The sequence below is a fragment of the Eutrigla gurnardus genome (genome assembly GCF_963514095.1).
Source record: "Eutrigla gurnardus genome assembly, chromosome: 11".
Classification (NCBI taxonomy): Eukaryota; Metazoa; Chordata; class Actinopteri; order Perciformes; family Triglidae; genus Eutrigla; species Eutrigla gurnardus.
The window spans coordinates 9,362,795-9,378,602 of NC_139925.1; the positions used below are offsets into that span (position 1 = coordinate 9,362,795).

Here is a 15,808-nt window from a genome sequence, read left to right on the forward strand (position 1 = left end):
GTACGCATTCTTCAAAACCTACACTACCTTTGAGTCGCATCCCATGAGTTTGTATTTTCAGAATTGTGTGTGAAATGTATGAGGATATAGATATGGTATTAGTTATGGTTTTGCCTAATTTTGTCGTAACCGAGTCTACTGCCATGCCAGCTGGGGACGAGGGGCTTCAATTGTGGGATTCAAGCGTAGCCAGCGGATATCCAGCCCGAGACTTCCTTTTCCTGTGCTGTTCATTGTTTACAGTTCGATTAACAACCTGAGATGTGGGACTGGAGTTGAAGTAGAGATGACATGTATGACCAGATTGTTTCACAAGTGGCCAGTTTACAAGCTAATGTTCGTTTACTGGCATTCAACCAAAGATTGCTCAACTGCGATTGGTCAACTTGGACTATGAATGAAAAACCATATGGAAACCATAACACTTCCAAACATGTCCTGTTGCCTACAGATTCTCCATACGAATGTGGAATATGTTACTGAATACAAGACTATAGTTGAAGATTGTCCTTAGTTTTAGAGCGATTGGACATAAATCTAATATTTCGACAAATTAAAACTTTGACCCAACGATGGCGCTCAATCCTAGAGTTCATACAGTTCTTCCTGTGGGGACCATGAATTACATGGCAGTCCAAAAGTCGAGGAGAAACAACAAAAGTTGAACTCATGTTGGAAATAAATCAAAAGTCAGGAGTCTTTAGGTTTCATCCTCTGGGGACCATGCATGTCTGCACCAAATTTCATGTCAATCCATCTCAAAAATGTTGAGATAATCTGCACCAAAATGGTGGACAGACTATAAAAACTGCCAAAGTATCACTGTCAGCTATGTTTATTATTTATCAGACAAAAGAATAACATTTTTGTGTGAATAATCCCAAACTTCCTGTGAGAGCTGGCCACGAACCTCAGTCATCCTGCTCAGTTCAGTAGAATAGTATTAGCTCATTGGTCGTCTGTGGCAACATCACATTCTTTTCCTTACAAGCTTGTGTTCTTGTTGTTTTTCAGGTCTGGAAGTGTGAAGCATCACTGGATAGAGATTTACTCCTTTGTCGAGCAGCTGGCAGAGAAGTTCATCAGGTACAAGCAGCGTTAGTCATTCATGAATTTGTCTTGTTTTTCCTATCTTAATACAAAACGTATGTGTTTGCAGCCCCATGCTGCGAATGTCCTTCATCGTCTTCTCCACGCGAGGAAACATCATCATGAAACTGACTGAGAACAGGTAAACCCACACCTCAACTGTCACCGTTTCCCCACTGTTCTAGTGTTAAAACATGTCCTTTCTCGTTGTGATCATCTCCACTCCTCGTCTTCCCTACAGGGAGGCCATCACAAAGGGCTTAACATCTCTGAGAACAGTTATACCTGGAGGAGACACGTTTATGAACTTAGGCCTGGAGATGGTAAGGATGAAGCTGCAGGCCACACCAGCCTTAATCACACTAGTTTTGATTATCACTACGAGAATGTACTCTGGAATATATCCACCGAGGATTAAATGGAGTATGAATGGAATTAGTATGAGGAGTGGCTTGGAGCACGAATGACTTGCTGCTTCTTGAAACTGCTGAGCTTTTAGTATTTATATTCAAGCGATGCTTTGCCAAATAAAGCATGATAACACACTTCCACATCTAGTGCAGTTGTTCTCACTGATTAGACCTCTCTACCACGTTGAAGGTGGGCTTTGATGGGAGTCACAAATCAACATGTTTTAAACCAGTGCATGCTATCATAACGTCTGAAACCGTGTTCGTTTTATTTCTTTTCATCTGCAGGCTAATGCGCAGATATATCAAGAGAGGCAGGGTAAGTGCTGGATTATGCTCATGACATTAGCCTACATTCAGTGCATTGTTTCAGAGAACATGAAGGTTTTGTGTCCTGCAGGGACAGCCAGCGTCATCATCGCTCTGACGGACGGAGAACTGAACGAGTGGCAGTTTGACACGGCTCAGCGAGAGGTAAGAGTAAGGTAAGAGGGGTTTGAGACGGTTAGACACTTGATGAAAAAAAGGTTTTAGAGTCACTTCTATTGGCACAGGAATGGGACTTGTTACTGTGTCCATTTTATTCTATTTGTTAGGTTCAGGTCAAGTCATTTCAAGTTTTTTTGAAACTTTAAAGAGTCAACAATTAGTACTTTATTGCCAGTAATTAGCTTCGTTTAGCCCACACAACCACATTGAACACACGTGGTAAAAGCTCACTAATCCCTGTAGATGTTTTTAGCTTCTGTCAAGTGCTCTTCGTTAGATTCCTTTCAAATCTAATTTAACAAATATGACTGTGCTTCCTCCGAGCTAATGTACATACTGTTGCTCATTTAGACTGTGTGGACTGAGAGTGTTTTTTTTTTGGGGTGATTTATTTGGCTCCATAAGCCTAGGAGAGTCTTTAAAGCGCACTGCATTTTTGGTTTATTTGTTCTATTTTTGCAGGCACAGAGGGCCAGGTCTATGGGAGCCATCGTTTACTGTGTAGGGGTCAAAGAATTCAACCAGACCCAGGTAGGATCCACAGAAGGATACTGAAGATTGGTGCATAAAAAGACAAATACAATACTTTGTGTATCTGTTTGTTGTTCTAGCTTGCAACGATTGCAGACACTGTGGAACACGTGTTTCCTGTGTGGGGAGGCTTTCAAGCCCTGAGGGGAATCATTGACTCGGTAAGATACGTCACATAACACACGTACACACTCATTACGTTGTGTTGTGACTGTTTTTTATTCTTTTTTCTTTTGTCTGATCTCTCAGATCATCAAGAAGTCCTGCATCGAGATCCTGGCGGCAGAGCCGTCCAGCGTGTGTGCAGGAGGTAAGGGGTGTGAGGTGCAAAGGGTTTCCCCTCCTTGTGTCAGATGACAGTCATGCAGAGCCTCTGGAGTGGAACATGAGGTTGAGTAATCGCATGGACGCTTATGACCGCGGCGTGACACGGAGCGTATTGTCATTCACGGCCGGGGGAAATTAGCATAGCCGCCTCGGCACAGCGTGTGTGCACCGAGGAGTGGGGGGGTGCACGGGTGTTGGTCAGAGGAATTAGCCGTGAATCTTTAAGCATGGCTGCTTCTCTGGCCTAGTTTGCCACATCGTATATGTTAAATGGCCGTTTGGATCCCGTCCTCCTCCTCCTCCTCCTCGCCTCTTCGTCCGCGTCCAGCTCCTTTTCAGGAAGTAAGAAACATGGAGACGGTGAGAGAGAGCCAGCAGGATGGATGAGCTTTGACATGACCTTATTAGGAATCACTTAAGAGAGTGCATTTGCAGCGCTGCTACCAGGACAACCAAGGGAGATTAGCGTCCATTAAGGGATATGAAGGACGACAAAGGATACGTAGAGGGGAAATGAGGGGAGGGGAAAGGATTTTATAGCGTGCTGAAAATGTTTGAAATTTAAAAAATTAGGAAGGAACAATAAAGTATAACAGTGGTCACTATGTGATAATTACATTCTCCGGTCCATGTGTCACTCGTCGTGTGCCCAAATATCCTCCAACAGCCTCATTTATTATTCGATTGATGAACAGCTTAATGGTCAGTGAACTCAGCGAGGACCCACTTTAACAGAAGCCTGATTCTAGCCTAATTAATGAAGGGGCAGAAAGACTGCAGTGTGCTGAAGTCATGCCGATAGAATGCTGCCTTAGTTGTTACACTGTGTATGAATATGATATGCAATGCTTACATCATATGCTGAGGGTTTTTTTTTTTACTCAAAATGTATTCTTGCAGTATAATGTGATATAATGTTATTGTCAAGCACTTGACAAGCACATGATTCCCCAGAGGTTTGAATATAAACATCTATGCACATCCCTCCATCCGGATGCATTTAAGTGCACTTTAATGCTGACATATTGCATAGGTATTGTGACAGTCTCTCTCACTATCTTTCTCCCTGCCTCCACACACACACACACACACACACACACACACACACTTCAAGCACATGTATACACACGTCCCTCACATTGATGTGAAGTGACCAGACCGAGCTGCCTGCAAACAGGCCATCAGACTGGACAGTGAATGTTGGGCCACGCTATCAGACATGACAGCACTGATTGCCCACACACACACACACACACACTGAGAGGACAGTGAGAGTTGGGCCTTAGATCTAACATGACAGCAGAGATTGCTGCTTTCATTAACGTCTGACCCTTTCCTCCCCGTCGTTCCGTCCTCCCTCGCCCCTCCCTGCCCTTCACTGTCCCGTCGCACTAACGTGATTGAAGAGCCGCCGTTCGGACAAGCCGCCGCCCGTTCCCTCCACGCACACGAGCGTTTACCCGCGTATAGTCGCACACGGGCGACACAGGCAGGCAGAAAGCAGCGGCGGAGGCAGAAGCATACGTGTTGTACATGTCAGCGGGGCACCACCAGTCCCTGCCCACCATGCATCTGACAGCACTGACCTTTTAGCCCGTCAAGCCTCTGTGTGTGTGTGTGTGTGTGTGTGTGTGTGTGTGTGTGTGTGTGTGTGTGTGTGTGTGTGTGTGTGTGTGTGTGTGTTATAAGACTTTTTTATTATATACTCATCAATGAGTTATTAAGATTAGATGTATGTATCTGCCATCGATACAGTGTATTTAACAAGGTTTATTTTTAGCAAACATTTTGGTTTGGAAATATTCACGATTTTATATTTTAATGAATCAGATTACTCTGCTAGATGTTGAACTGTTACATGTAGTTATTATACTGTAATCTACTACTTAATTTCTGATGAATAAAGCAAAGCCGGTAAGCAATATTCTATTTCCTTATCTACTTTTAGGAAAATAATACGTTCCAAATTACACAGTTGTCATCAGAGTAATATCTGCCATGTAGCATTTTGTGCGTTTTTGTGTGTGTGCACATATGCCCTGTTTGATGGTGCTTTGTGTTAAAGGGGGATACGATCCCGGCACAGAGCATTAGGAATGATTGATATGTATTATTATATTAGTATAAGACCTGTGATTAAGTTGCATATTGTTGTTACTGTAAACCACAAAAACCATCCGTTTATGTGAAAAATATTCAATCCAAGTTGTATACCAATAATATATTATATAGTTGTAATTGTTGTGGTAGGTTTGCAGTAAAAATCAGTGCAGGAGGACGTGGTGAACAGTAAATGAAATGAAATGGGTGGTTCAGGTTTGAGTTAGAGATTTCCTTTATCCGTACAAAGTACAAAGTAATACTAACCACCTCAATACTTACAGCATTTAATGTAATATAAACTCAATTTTCATCGTCATGTACATCGCCAGTTTTCCTCCTTGAGCTCCTCCAAACACCAAACAGCACCCGTAAAGTGGAGGGTTTTTTTTCCTCCACACAGCTCCTCTATATTTACGTCTTTTCAGTCTGACCTTTAAAGAAATACTGTCACGCAGACCCACAGCCTGTGATGGTTTTATCTAGTGATCTTCACGCTGGAGCTTTAAATGTTAAAGGTGTGGCAAGTGTTCACTTCTATTAGCCAGGATTATGCTAGAGGAAAGCTTAGACACACACACACACACACACACACATCTACGCTCAAACACATGCCTGCACACATTCACACATGCCCTTACCGAAGCCATGCAGACGCTAAACACATTTGTGTTGGAAAAAACTCAAAAGGCGGTGCAGACAAAAATACACCCTGTTCCATACAGATGCACACAGACCCAGACATGTGTTAATGGTGCCATAGTTAAGGTCAGACCTACTCTGACAGTGCTGTGCTGTTGTCAGCCCTGCAGGCATGTTTTTAAGCAAGTGTTTTTTTCCCGCTCTCTAACATATGCTGGGTAGCAGCCACATAGACACTCCAGCATATGCTGGCAAGCCTCTGTCAGTGCGCTTTAACGGCGCCCGGGGGAAACTAAAGGTCAACGACACACACATGCATACGCACACACCTTCTGGCGACTGCACAGCACATTATTTGGGAGTAGCAGCACGTTTAGCATTAGCACCAAGTTTATTATGGCCTTTCCACACATACACCCATAAGTACACGGATATAAACGAGCAGTAATGAGGCGTGCACGGGAGAACGGCTGCCAGCTTTCACCATAATGGCACACCGGAAATGTTCTTCTACTTCAAACTAAAATAGGAGACCGATTTTGATCTTCTACATCTCTCACATGCAGCTGGAAATATGCGTCTTATCGTTGCGTGAGTGTGCATATTGATCCTCCATTCTGATGGTGCCTGCATGTTTTTGTCTCAGAGAGTTTCCAGGTGGTGGTGAGAGGCAACGGGTTTCTCCATGCCAGAAACACCGACCAGGTCCTCTGCAGCTTCAAACTGAACGATACGTTCACCGTGGGTAAGTTGTGTCACACAAGCGTACACTTCGATGCATCATGGGATTCTGGTTTTGGCGTGTGCATTCAAGAAAAATGTGGTTTTGTTTCTCCCCGTGCAGATGAGCGACCGGCTGGAATAGAAGACACATTCCTGCTCTGTCCTGCTCCGGTCGTGGAGGAGGTCGGGAGGTGAGCTGCACCTCTCTTTTAGCTCGTACTTCCTGTTCACCCCCCCCCCTCTTTCTCAGACGTCCCTTCCGTTGCCAAACTCTCCCGTTTTCAGCTGTAACACTCCGAGCCCAGATATTTGCCAGCTGCACGCAAGTTTGTCGTGGGCACAGAAGACCGCTGTCCTTGAACAAATTAGGGCCAAAGTCATTGAGTGTCTGTGATCAATCAGTGTTTGTCACAGCTAACGAAGCCAGACACCAATCACAAGGGGACAACAGGAGTAGAGCCCAGGAACACGACTTAATGAGAGCCTGCTGGAGAGGACCTTCGCTACCCTGCATGGGTGTGTGTGTGTGTGTGTGTGTGTGTGATGTATCCCGATCCCTGTCTTGACACTTTGTGAGAGCAAAAGTGTGAGTGGAGTCAGCGGGGCAGTGTTAAGTTTCTTCTTAGTGGCTTCCGGCTTCGCTGCTGCTGATTAAGAGCAGAAGTTTCTTGTGGTGGCCGACGGGGCGATGCAGCAGCCTGAGCGCGGGGAGGACCGAGGGCCCGGCAGCCTTCCCGTCCTTGCCGCCCCGCGGTCCTGTGCATAATTATACACTCGGGCCTGTGGCCTCAGACACCTCCCAGTCATCATCTGTCTTGTCGCTGTCACTCAGATTTCTTGCCTGATTTGAGCTCGTCTTGTCATGCCAGTAAAAAGTACTGCTTTGTTTTGCAGCAACAGGGAGATTTAAGAGTCTTAAAGTGCAGTTCTCTCTCACACGGATGCAGACGTGGCACATGGAATTTTTGTGATTGTAACTCAGGCATTTGGGTATTGACAAAAACTGCTAATTCACAATCTGGACGGAGCTTATTGCCAGCGTGGCTTTTGGTGCAAGCTGGGCTGCTCCTCCGGAACAGGGAGCATCATTACACACCGCAATGGTGCCTGAAGGAGGCATGCGTCCGTGTAACAGAAGCCCATTAGTGCACAGGCAGCACTGCCTTAACACCCTGAGTGTTACTAAAGAGGAAATCAGCTGTGAATGGCTCAAGGGCCCAGAGAGGAGGTCAACAGCTGGCTTATCAGATTTGGGCTGCGGTGCAAAAATATGCAGAAAGACATGGAAATAAGAATTGTCCCTCTTGTCATTTTATCCTGTAAATCCATATTTAAACACATGAATTATTGAGTTATTTCACAGTGACCTTGACCTTTGACCAGTTTTAATCAGTTCCTCCTTGAGTCCAAGTGGACTGAAGAGCTTGCTTTGAGCCGTTCCAGATATGGTGTTCATGACAACGGGATGGACGGACAAACACGAAAACAATATGCCTCCGGCCACAGCTGTCACCTGGTGCAGAACCATAAAAGCATGGCGGATAAGACCATTATCATGACCTAACACCACAGAATAAGACAGCAGCAACATCCCTCCAACGCTGTTGAAGTACAGATTTCACCAATAGTATAGAGATTGCCTTCTTTTACTACAAAGCTAATATTTCATTTGTTTTCAGGCCATTTTCCTGACCAGACTTGAGTCAATAATGTAAACAATCAATGGCTCCAGCCCTAAAATGTCAGATCACATTATAGGCGAACTGCTTCCTGTCTTGGAGTTGTTCAAATCTATACATGGGGGGACTTCAGCTCCCAGCATCACCTCTTCTCCCCAAACCCCAAAGACCCTCACTCACCTCCTGTTCCACCCAAGCCTTGTCGCATATAATGAAGTCATTGATGCTGCCGTCACACAAATCTGTGTTGACTGGGAACCTTCTGGATGCAGCTCCCCCTCCTGCACACACACACACACACACACACAGGGCAAAGACATATATAATGGGCAGATTGATGATTGATAGGGGCTGAGATCTATCTGTCAGAGAGGAGCTGATAGCACCGTGTCCCCTGCCTGCCTGCACCAAATAATGGGGAAGGCTGGTGGACAGAGAAGGGAGGGAAGACGTGTGGCACCTGCACTGCCAATTTCCTCCTCTGATGTCAGCGCGTGCGTGAGTTATGAGACCATCTAGGGCGGTGCGGAGAGGATACAGGAGAGGGTGAGGAGGCGAACACAGAGTCGGTGATTGAGGAAGAGAAGAGGGGGATTCGGGAGGGAGGGACAGTGCTGAAGGGATGTAGAACAGGAAAGGCCCTCCTCCTACCATCCCCCACTCTGTTTCCTCTCCTCTGCCCCCCAGTGACCTCCCCCCGTGTCGCCCCCTCCTCAAATCGAAACCCAGAGCTCAATGCCCCCCTTGTCTCTGTCCCCCCACAAACCATAAGAACAGCACAAAAAGCCTTTTTTCCTCCATTATTTTCCAAAAACCTATAACTACAATCCAGCTGTCTGCGTTTCCAACCCTCAAACGCCTACTTGGCTAACACGTTTCTGTTCAGAGCTTTATGAATAACACGTCAACTAAATATTCCGCTCACACCTCAATCCTGTCAGATCTTTGCTTCCATCAACGCTGCTATCTACCCAAACCAGAAACTACACATTTTCCCTGCCCTTGCATATCTGTGTGGAGTTATGGCTGCAGATATCAGCGCTAGACAGGATAAGAAGTCATTTAGCTGTCTATGGTTTCCACATCACAGATCTGAGTCTGATCCAAAACAGAGGAGATTCCTTCTGTGGGCGGAGAACTCGCTGACCTCTTTTTAGAGACTTTTGGGTTTGTGTGTATGTCAGCACTGTGCGCTTTTAAGGCAGCAAGTATGGACAAAGTGGATGGAGAGGAATGTGTTCGACACCCTGGGGCGACTGGTACAGTAGCTGAAACAACATGCGCACCCGAGCGGGCGACGCAGAAATGCAAAGAGCGTCGTGATAAGACCCCTCACAGGCTTGTGTTTCTGCAGGGTGATCTACCTGCAGGTGAGCATGAACGAGGGCCTTTCCTACATCACCAGCTCCGTTCACATCACCACCACTGAATGTGTGAGTACATCCCGTGTAGAAAGTCTCCTCTTCCACAACAACCCGTGTCGATCATTTCCCTTGAATAAGCTTTCTTGCAACCTTTTTTATTTTCTTTCGGTTCTCCAGTCTTCTTCTTCTCCTCCTCCTCTTCCTCTCTGAGGTCTCCTCTGTTGTGTTCAGTCATCAGAGGAGGCTGTGAGTACTTTTGCTTTTCCTTTTCACTTTTTTTCCTCTCATGGATCATCCTTTCAGTCATCCAGTCCAGTTTAATCTGAATGCCGTTGCCTTGTGTTTGCGTGCAGTTCGACGGCACCATCGTGTTGGTTTCGCTGCTGGTGGTGTTCCTGCTGTTGGCTCTGCTGCTGATGTGGTGGTTCTGGCCTCTCTGCTGCACTCTGGTAAGTATGAACTTCAGATATTTGTTCGATTATATCTTCGGTTCTCTCTCGTGACATTTATTGTTTCCCAAACTTCAGGTGATCAAAGAACCTCCACCTCCTCCTCCTCCAGAGCCAGTAAGTACTTCTCTCCAAGCCAATCATTAGTGCAGGTTTTGACATGGTAGTATCGGTGTTGATTAATGGTGGTATGTTGGGGAGGAAAACTGCTTCGTCATGTAATTGAGTTTCTCTCGAAGGAATCAGATGATGAGGATGGGATGCCCAAGAAGAGGTGGCCCACAGTGGATGCGTCTTACTATGGAGGAAGAGGAGTGGGAGGCATCAAACGCATGGAGGTACGAACAGACAAAACACACAACCGCACATTTTCAACGCTCTAAAAAGAAACATACATTGTAAATGAGGCTTTCCTAGGTGCGATGGGGGGAGAAGGGGTCCACCGAAGAAGGTGCGAAGCTGGACAAACCGAAAAACGCAGTCGTAAAGATGCCGGAGCAGGAATTTGAACCGTACGAGCCCAAGCCTCGAAAACGCCCACGCCGCCCCACACAGCAGGGGAGGTGGTACTCGCCCATCAAGGTTCGTCTTCTATGTTGACTTAAAGAAGATAAATGTGTATTTAAGGCTATGCTTCGAGTTTTAAAATCTTTTTTCTTTCCTCCAGGGGAAGCTGGACGCTCTGTGGGCTTTGTTCAGGCGCGGATACGACCAGGTATCGCTGATGAGACCGCAGGCTGGAGACGAGGTGAGCCCGACTCTTTGTTTCTTCTCACCCGACACGTGAGTAGAAAATCTGATGTACCACAAACAGGCAAGATGACTGATACGAAACTATAATTTGGTAATTATGTGTGCTCTGTGGGTAAAAAAAAAAAGAAGCTTTTTATGATGGCACAGGAGACTTTTATGCGTTTTCCATCTCTCTGTGTGGACAATTGAGCATCTGCATGCCGTCTGTCACACTGCATAAAGACAACGCGTGTCACCGGGCCACATGTACGATCTTCCACTGGCAGCCAAGTGATTCTCTACATGCACACCGACACACCCGCTGTTAGCGAGTGAGCCACCGATGACGCTCTCTTCGTCAAAGCTGCCATTGTTCATGCACAAGGGCGACTAGTCTTCTGTGCTCGTTTTACAGAATTCCCTCCGACTCCCAGAAAATTACTGGGTTTCTATCAGGTTTCCGAGAAGAATGTAATATAACGACTATTATAGTAAAATATATATATATATATATTTCAGCTGAAAATGTTATTGTACTGAATTACTGGCAGCTCCTGAAAAGTCCCAAAGCATGACATCACGACCTCCGTTATCTAACCTTGACCCTGTGTATGGCATCCCATAACCCCCACCAACATGTTTCCATCATCACACTGGTTGTCATGGTGAAACAGCTGCTCCGTTGTAAATGGTTTCATTGTCCCCTCCCATAGCTTTGGCCAGATTGTACTGTAAAATGTATTGATTGGCTCTTTGAATGGCCCGATTCATCTTTACTATGCAACAGTAGCAGTGTGCGTGTCTTCTGTATGTGGCGTCGAGAAATAGTCATTCAATAGGTTTTTCCCCCCATTTCCATCTTGGATTTTTTTTTTTTTTTTTTTTTTTTTTTGAAGCGGGCCAATTCATCTCTGTCAGAGAGAAGTTCCTATAGTCTTTGTCAGCCATTTCTGTGAGGCTGTGGTTCAACAATGACCCGCACAAATCCCTTCACGAGTCATTAACTGAGGAAAATAAGATGCCACTTCTCACGTGAACGGAACGAGGGGGGGAAATCCGCTTTGTTGCAAAGCAGATAGCTTTTAAGAACTGGTGCTAAAAGCCATAGCAGACATGAAAGACGCCGATGATTTCTATTGTTGACAAAAGACAAGCACGGATCTAAATTCCCCACAGCGGGGAAAATCAAACATCTCTGCAAAAGCAAGAAACAGCAGCTGGATTGCAAAAATCCCAACGAGGTGGTGAAAAGCACAGCAATAACGAGCGCCGATCAGACGTCTCGTTAACAAGCGGCTCAGGAGGAGCTCGTCCTGCTTTCTCCCCACATTACTCCTACTTCACTGGCTCTGCAAACGGCCATCAGCGGGGCTGCCAGTTTCTGCCACACTCCCCCGCTTGTGTCTGATCTCTCTACGGTGTGTGTGTGTGTGTGTGTGTGTGTGTGTGTGTGTGTGTGTGTGTGTGTGTGTGTGTGTGTGTGTGTGTGTGTCACTACAACGTGTGTGTCAGCTCTCCCGAGTGAGCGTCACACAAACAGATGGGGAGTTGAAAGGCCACGAGCCATATTGTGACAGAAGAGATTCCCTTCTTTTGTCCCCAGAGCTGATGGCTCTGATGGCCCCCCGTCACACAGCACAGACCAGACCAGAGGGCCACCATCCCTCCGTCCTCCTCACACACACACACACAGACACACACACACACAGACACACACACACACACACACACACACACACACGCACACACACACACACACACACACACACACACACAGCACCTCCCCTTCCTCACCCCATCACTTCGCTTAAAGGATCAGTTCACCCAAATTACATTTTCTCACTTACCTTTAGTGGTATCTGGCCATGCAGACAGTTTTAGGTTAACTAAGGTTGTGTCTCTAATTACAGGTGAATGACATTTTGTTTGTGGCCCTCAAATTGACAATTTTGTTGTTTGGGTTTCTTGTTTTTTTCTAGAGCTTTCGACCATCTCACATGGTTTGCATTAGTAGGGAGTTGTCCTGGAGAACAGTTTTACTGATATCCACATTATCCACACATTTTCATCGGGACTAGTTCTTCCAAAGAAAGTAGTTCCAGTGAAAACTTTCTTACTCTTTACTTTTTAAATGTGCTTTCTTAATAAATTGTGACTTGACTTGTGACTAAAGAAATTCTCAACCAATTGGCTGACAGCAGTGAATGCAGCCGACCAACCAGAGTCAGGGGGTTGTATCGGAAAACAACCAAGCCATTGATTCTAGAAAAACATGTTACTACTGAATTAAAAGTGTAATTATTTAAATGCATGAAGCAGCACAAATTTAATTTACCTCTATCGTGTTGATGTGAAGAAAAGCTAAAAACCTAAACTACACGAGCCATAAAATACTTGGATCTCTGCGTTCCAGATGTCTTATCTTGACATCATCTAAGTATTCCATGTTTCAGATCAGCGTATGAGCTGAAGCGTGTCAACTCTTCTGAGCGCACGGAGCATTTTCCTTCTGCGAGTGGATCGCTGCACTGTCATGCAAGGTGACAGGCCGAGCTGTCAGGTCAGATGTGCGTCTCCACGCTCCCATTTTCTTTGCTATAATAGTGACAAATGTGTGCGTGCTTCGGTTCCATGTAAACGGCCGCAACGTATCGGCTCTGTGTTTGCGAGGGGAAGGGCGACGTCTTGGGGCTCGGAAGGAGAAACGGACTAGACGGAGGAGTGGCGTGAAGGGGGGGTGCCGAAGGCGTTTTTAGGGTTTTGTTTTTCTCCTTGGAAGGAGTTTTGAAGTAAACAATCGCCAACAGGGGAAGTAAAGGAGTGACAGGCATCACAGCCAAAAGGGGAAACACAGAGAGATCATCATAAGTGCTGACCTCTCACACAACTCAGCTATGTACATATAGTCTACTTAAAAGAGGAAATCTACTCGTTTTGCTTGTTTAGTGTGTTTTTTTTGGGATGCCCACTTACAGCCAGCTCCTTAACCTTTCTCCCTGTTTCGGTTATTCATGAGACCGAGGTTTCATTCAGGCCATATGTTCTGGTGGAGGCATGCTTACAGTCACACACACACACACACATATTCATGAGCTTGTGTTCTCATTGTGTCCATATGCTCTCCCTGGTGTTTTGCTGCTGCTCTGCTGCTCACAAACTGGCCTTTTCACCGCAGCCCTGCGACAAGATCGAAGCAGTCACCCCCCCCCAACGGGGCAGCCCCCAATCAATTACACACACACACACACACACACACACACACACACACAATGGGCCCCCTCAGTCACAAAGCTACTGCTGCTGGGGTCCTCTTATTGGCCCCTGTGTGACTTTAGGGCCTCTCTGTTTAATAAGGTGTTATAATCAGACCACCAAGGGTCTGTGACACAGAGACCTACTCTCCATCCTTCACACAGTGACGGAGCAAGACAAGAGTGTGTGTGTGTGTGTGTGTGTGTGTGTGTGTGTGTGTGTGTGTGTGTGTGTGTCGAAGGATGCTAAACAGGGAACAGAGAGGAAAGCCATCAATGAGAACAATAAGAGAAGCGTTCCATTCTCCACAACTTGTAAATTATGTTAAACTCTAAGGGGCCTCTGGTAACTATTGTAGAGATGTTGAAATCCCCCTTTACATTCAAACAAGTCCAACACATAAAGAGACATAAACCACTTTCTGTTCTGCATCAAGAGGGGCACGGCCGTGGCACCGAGGGGGGGCTGCAGGCTGCAAGAGTGTGTGTGTGTGTGTGTGTGTGTGTGTGTGTGTGTGATAACATTGTCAGTGCCCGTCTTTGCTAGTATCACAGCTATTGTGGTGCAGGTGTGGACAGAAGACAGAAGCAGCTCTGTGAGCCCTCCGGGGGCCTCGAACACACGTCCCTCTGTCAGCAGAGCTCATTGATTTTGCACGACGACACATTAAATCTGTATTCTGCACTGAAATGATGGTGTGTAGTTGTGGTGTAAACCTTCATCCACCTGCGTGTGTCTTTGCAGGGTCGCTGTATTAATTTCCAGCGGGTCAAAGATGACGAGTCCACCGCGAACCACCGGGCTCCTCCTCACCCACATCACCCTCCCTCGCCCCCGCATCACTCTCCCTCGCCCCCGCCTCCCGCCAGCCCGCCCGCTGAACAGCGACCTCTGGTCTCCAACTCCGTCCCCCGCACGAAGCCTCCGTCGAGAGGGCCCCGCACCACGCCACCCTGCCGCTCGCCTCCTCCCATGCTCCAACCGCCTCCAGGTCCACCCCCGACTCGCGCACCCCCGGGGCCCCCAGGACCACCGCCATCTCGACCCCCACCCAGACTCTGACGCTGAAGAGGGGGCCTCCGATAAACAACTGAAACATCAACTCGTTCCATAAAACATCCATGTCCTTCTTTGGTCTCAGACAACAAAGAAGCAAAACATCTTAGAAGCCAGAGGCTCTGTGCTTCGTTACCGCAGCAAAGAATATTTATCTAGAATCAAAATCCGCTACTGAGTTTCATAAAACATTTATATATATAAAAATGTTTAAAAAAAACATAGAAACAACGAGCATTAACTTGATTAAACCTGTATGCACAGTATTCGATGTCATGTTGACTGAAGAGGAAGAATTCAATCCTTTCTGGAAATCCAACAAAAAGGATGTATGTGTAGAAAGTTAGATGATGGCAATTTGTGTCTGATGATGGGAAGTAGTCGGGGTTGGTGGAGGAGAATATTAATGTTGAGCATGGGTGTGGTGACAAAAATACAGCATGCAGTGAAAGATAATAGCAACGGTGCTAGTTTTGTTTCTGGTTTGTTAATGTACACTCTTCTCAATCTTGGGTTTCTACAAGTTAGACTACCTTTTCAACAAAAGCAACCTTTTTTCTACTCTAGTTAGTTACATTTCCATTTTAGTGCAAAAGTTTAGTGATCTTATTGTAACTGCAGGGCAGTTTCCCTATTTTATTCACTAATATAACACATGCATATAATACAAGCCCTGTCTGCATCTGTTTTCTACTTCGTATCATGTTGGTTTCTGTTTTTTTTTTTTTTTTCAAATCTTTGTGGGAGGGGAATATCAAGCAGCAGATGCATTCGTGGTTTTAATAGCATCGAGTGGAAATGTGTATTGTACTGCATTTACCGACTGAAATGATCATTTGCATCATTTCTTTACTAACAACCTTTTTGTGTCAAGTCTTCAATAAACAAATGTTTTTCAAGCACTGTTTGGCGGTGATTTCTTTCATGGTTATGAAAAGTGTTAAGTATGGTATTATATTTCAAGG

At 45.8% G+C, this 15,808-nt stretch overlaps 1 protein-coding gene across 2 annotated transcripts in view; it reads left to right on the top strand.

Annotated features, from left to right (window-relative positions):
• The window catches only part of antxr1d (ANTXR cell adhesion molecule 1d), a 19,000-nt gene extending 3,258 nt beyond the window's left edge, over window positions 1-15,742 (top strand). Inside the window, exons 2-18 of one of the 2 annotated variants that reach the window (XM_084020559.1) lie at window positions 1,015-1,086; window positions 1,160-1,231; window positions 1,331-1,412; window positions 1,788-1,818; window positions 1,900-1,973; window positions 2,451-2,519; window positions 2,600-2,680; window positions 2,769-2,829; window positions 6,235-6,333; window positions 6,433-6,502; window positions 9,345-9,423; window positions 9,708-9,803; window positions 9,882-9,920; window positions 10,043-10,141; window positions 10,221-10,385; window positions 10,471-10,551; window positions 14,532-15,742. In XM_084020559.1, the coding sequence (XP_083876685.1) occupies window positions 1,015-1,086; window positions 1,160-1,231; window positions 1,331-1,412; window positions 1,788-1,818; window positions 1,900-1,973; window positions 2,451-2,519; window positions 2,600-2,680; window positions 2,769-2,829; window positions 6,235-6,333; window positions 6,433-6,502; window positions 9,345-9,423; window positions 9,708-9,803; window positions 9,882-9,920; window positions 10,043-10,141; window positions 10,221-10,385; window positions 10,471-10,551; window positions 14,532-14,849 (1,588 nt within the window). In that variant the 3' untranslated portion in view covers window positions 14,850-15,742. Of the gene's footprint in view, window positions 1-1,014; window positions 1,087-1,159; window positions 1,232-1,330; window positions 1,413-1,787; window positions 1,819-1,899; window positions 1,974-2,450; window positions 2,520-2,599; window positions 2,681-2,768; window positions 2,830-6,234; window positions 6,503-9,344; window positions 9,424-9,707; window positions 9,804-9,881; window positions 9,921-10,042; window positions 10,142-10,220; window positions 10,386-10,470; window positions 10,552-14,531 lie in introns of both variants that reach the window. The other variant, XM_084020558.1, reaches the window with a different exon arrangement.
• Window positions 15,743-15,808: the final 66 nt, after the last annotated feature.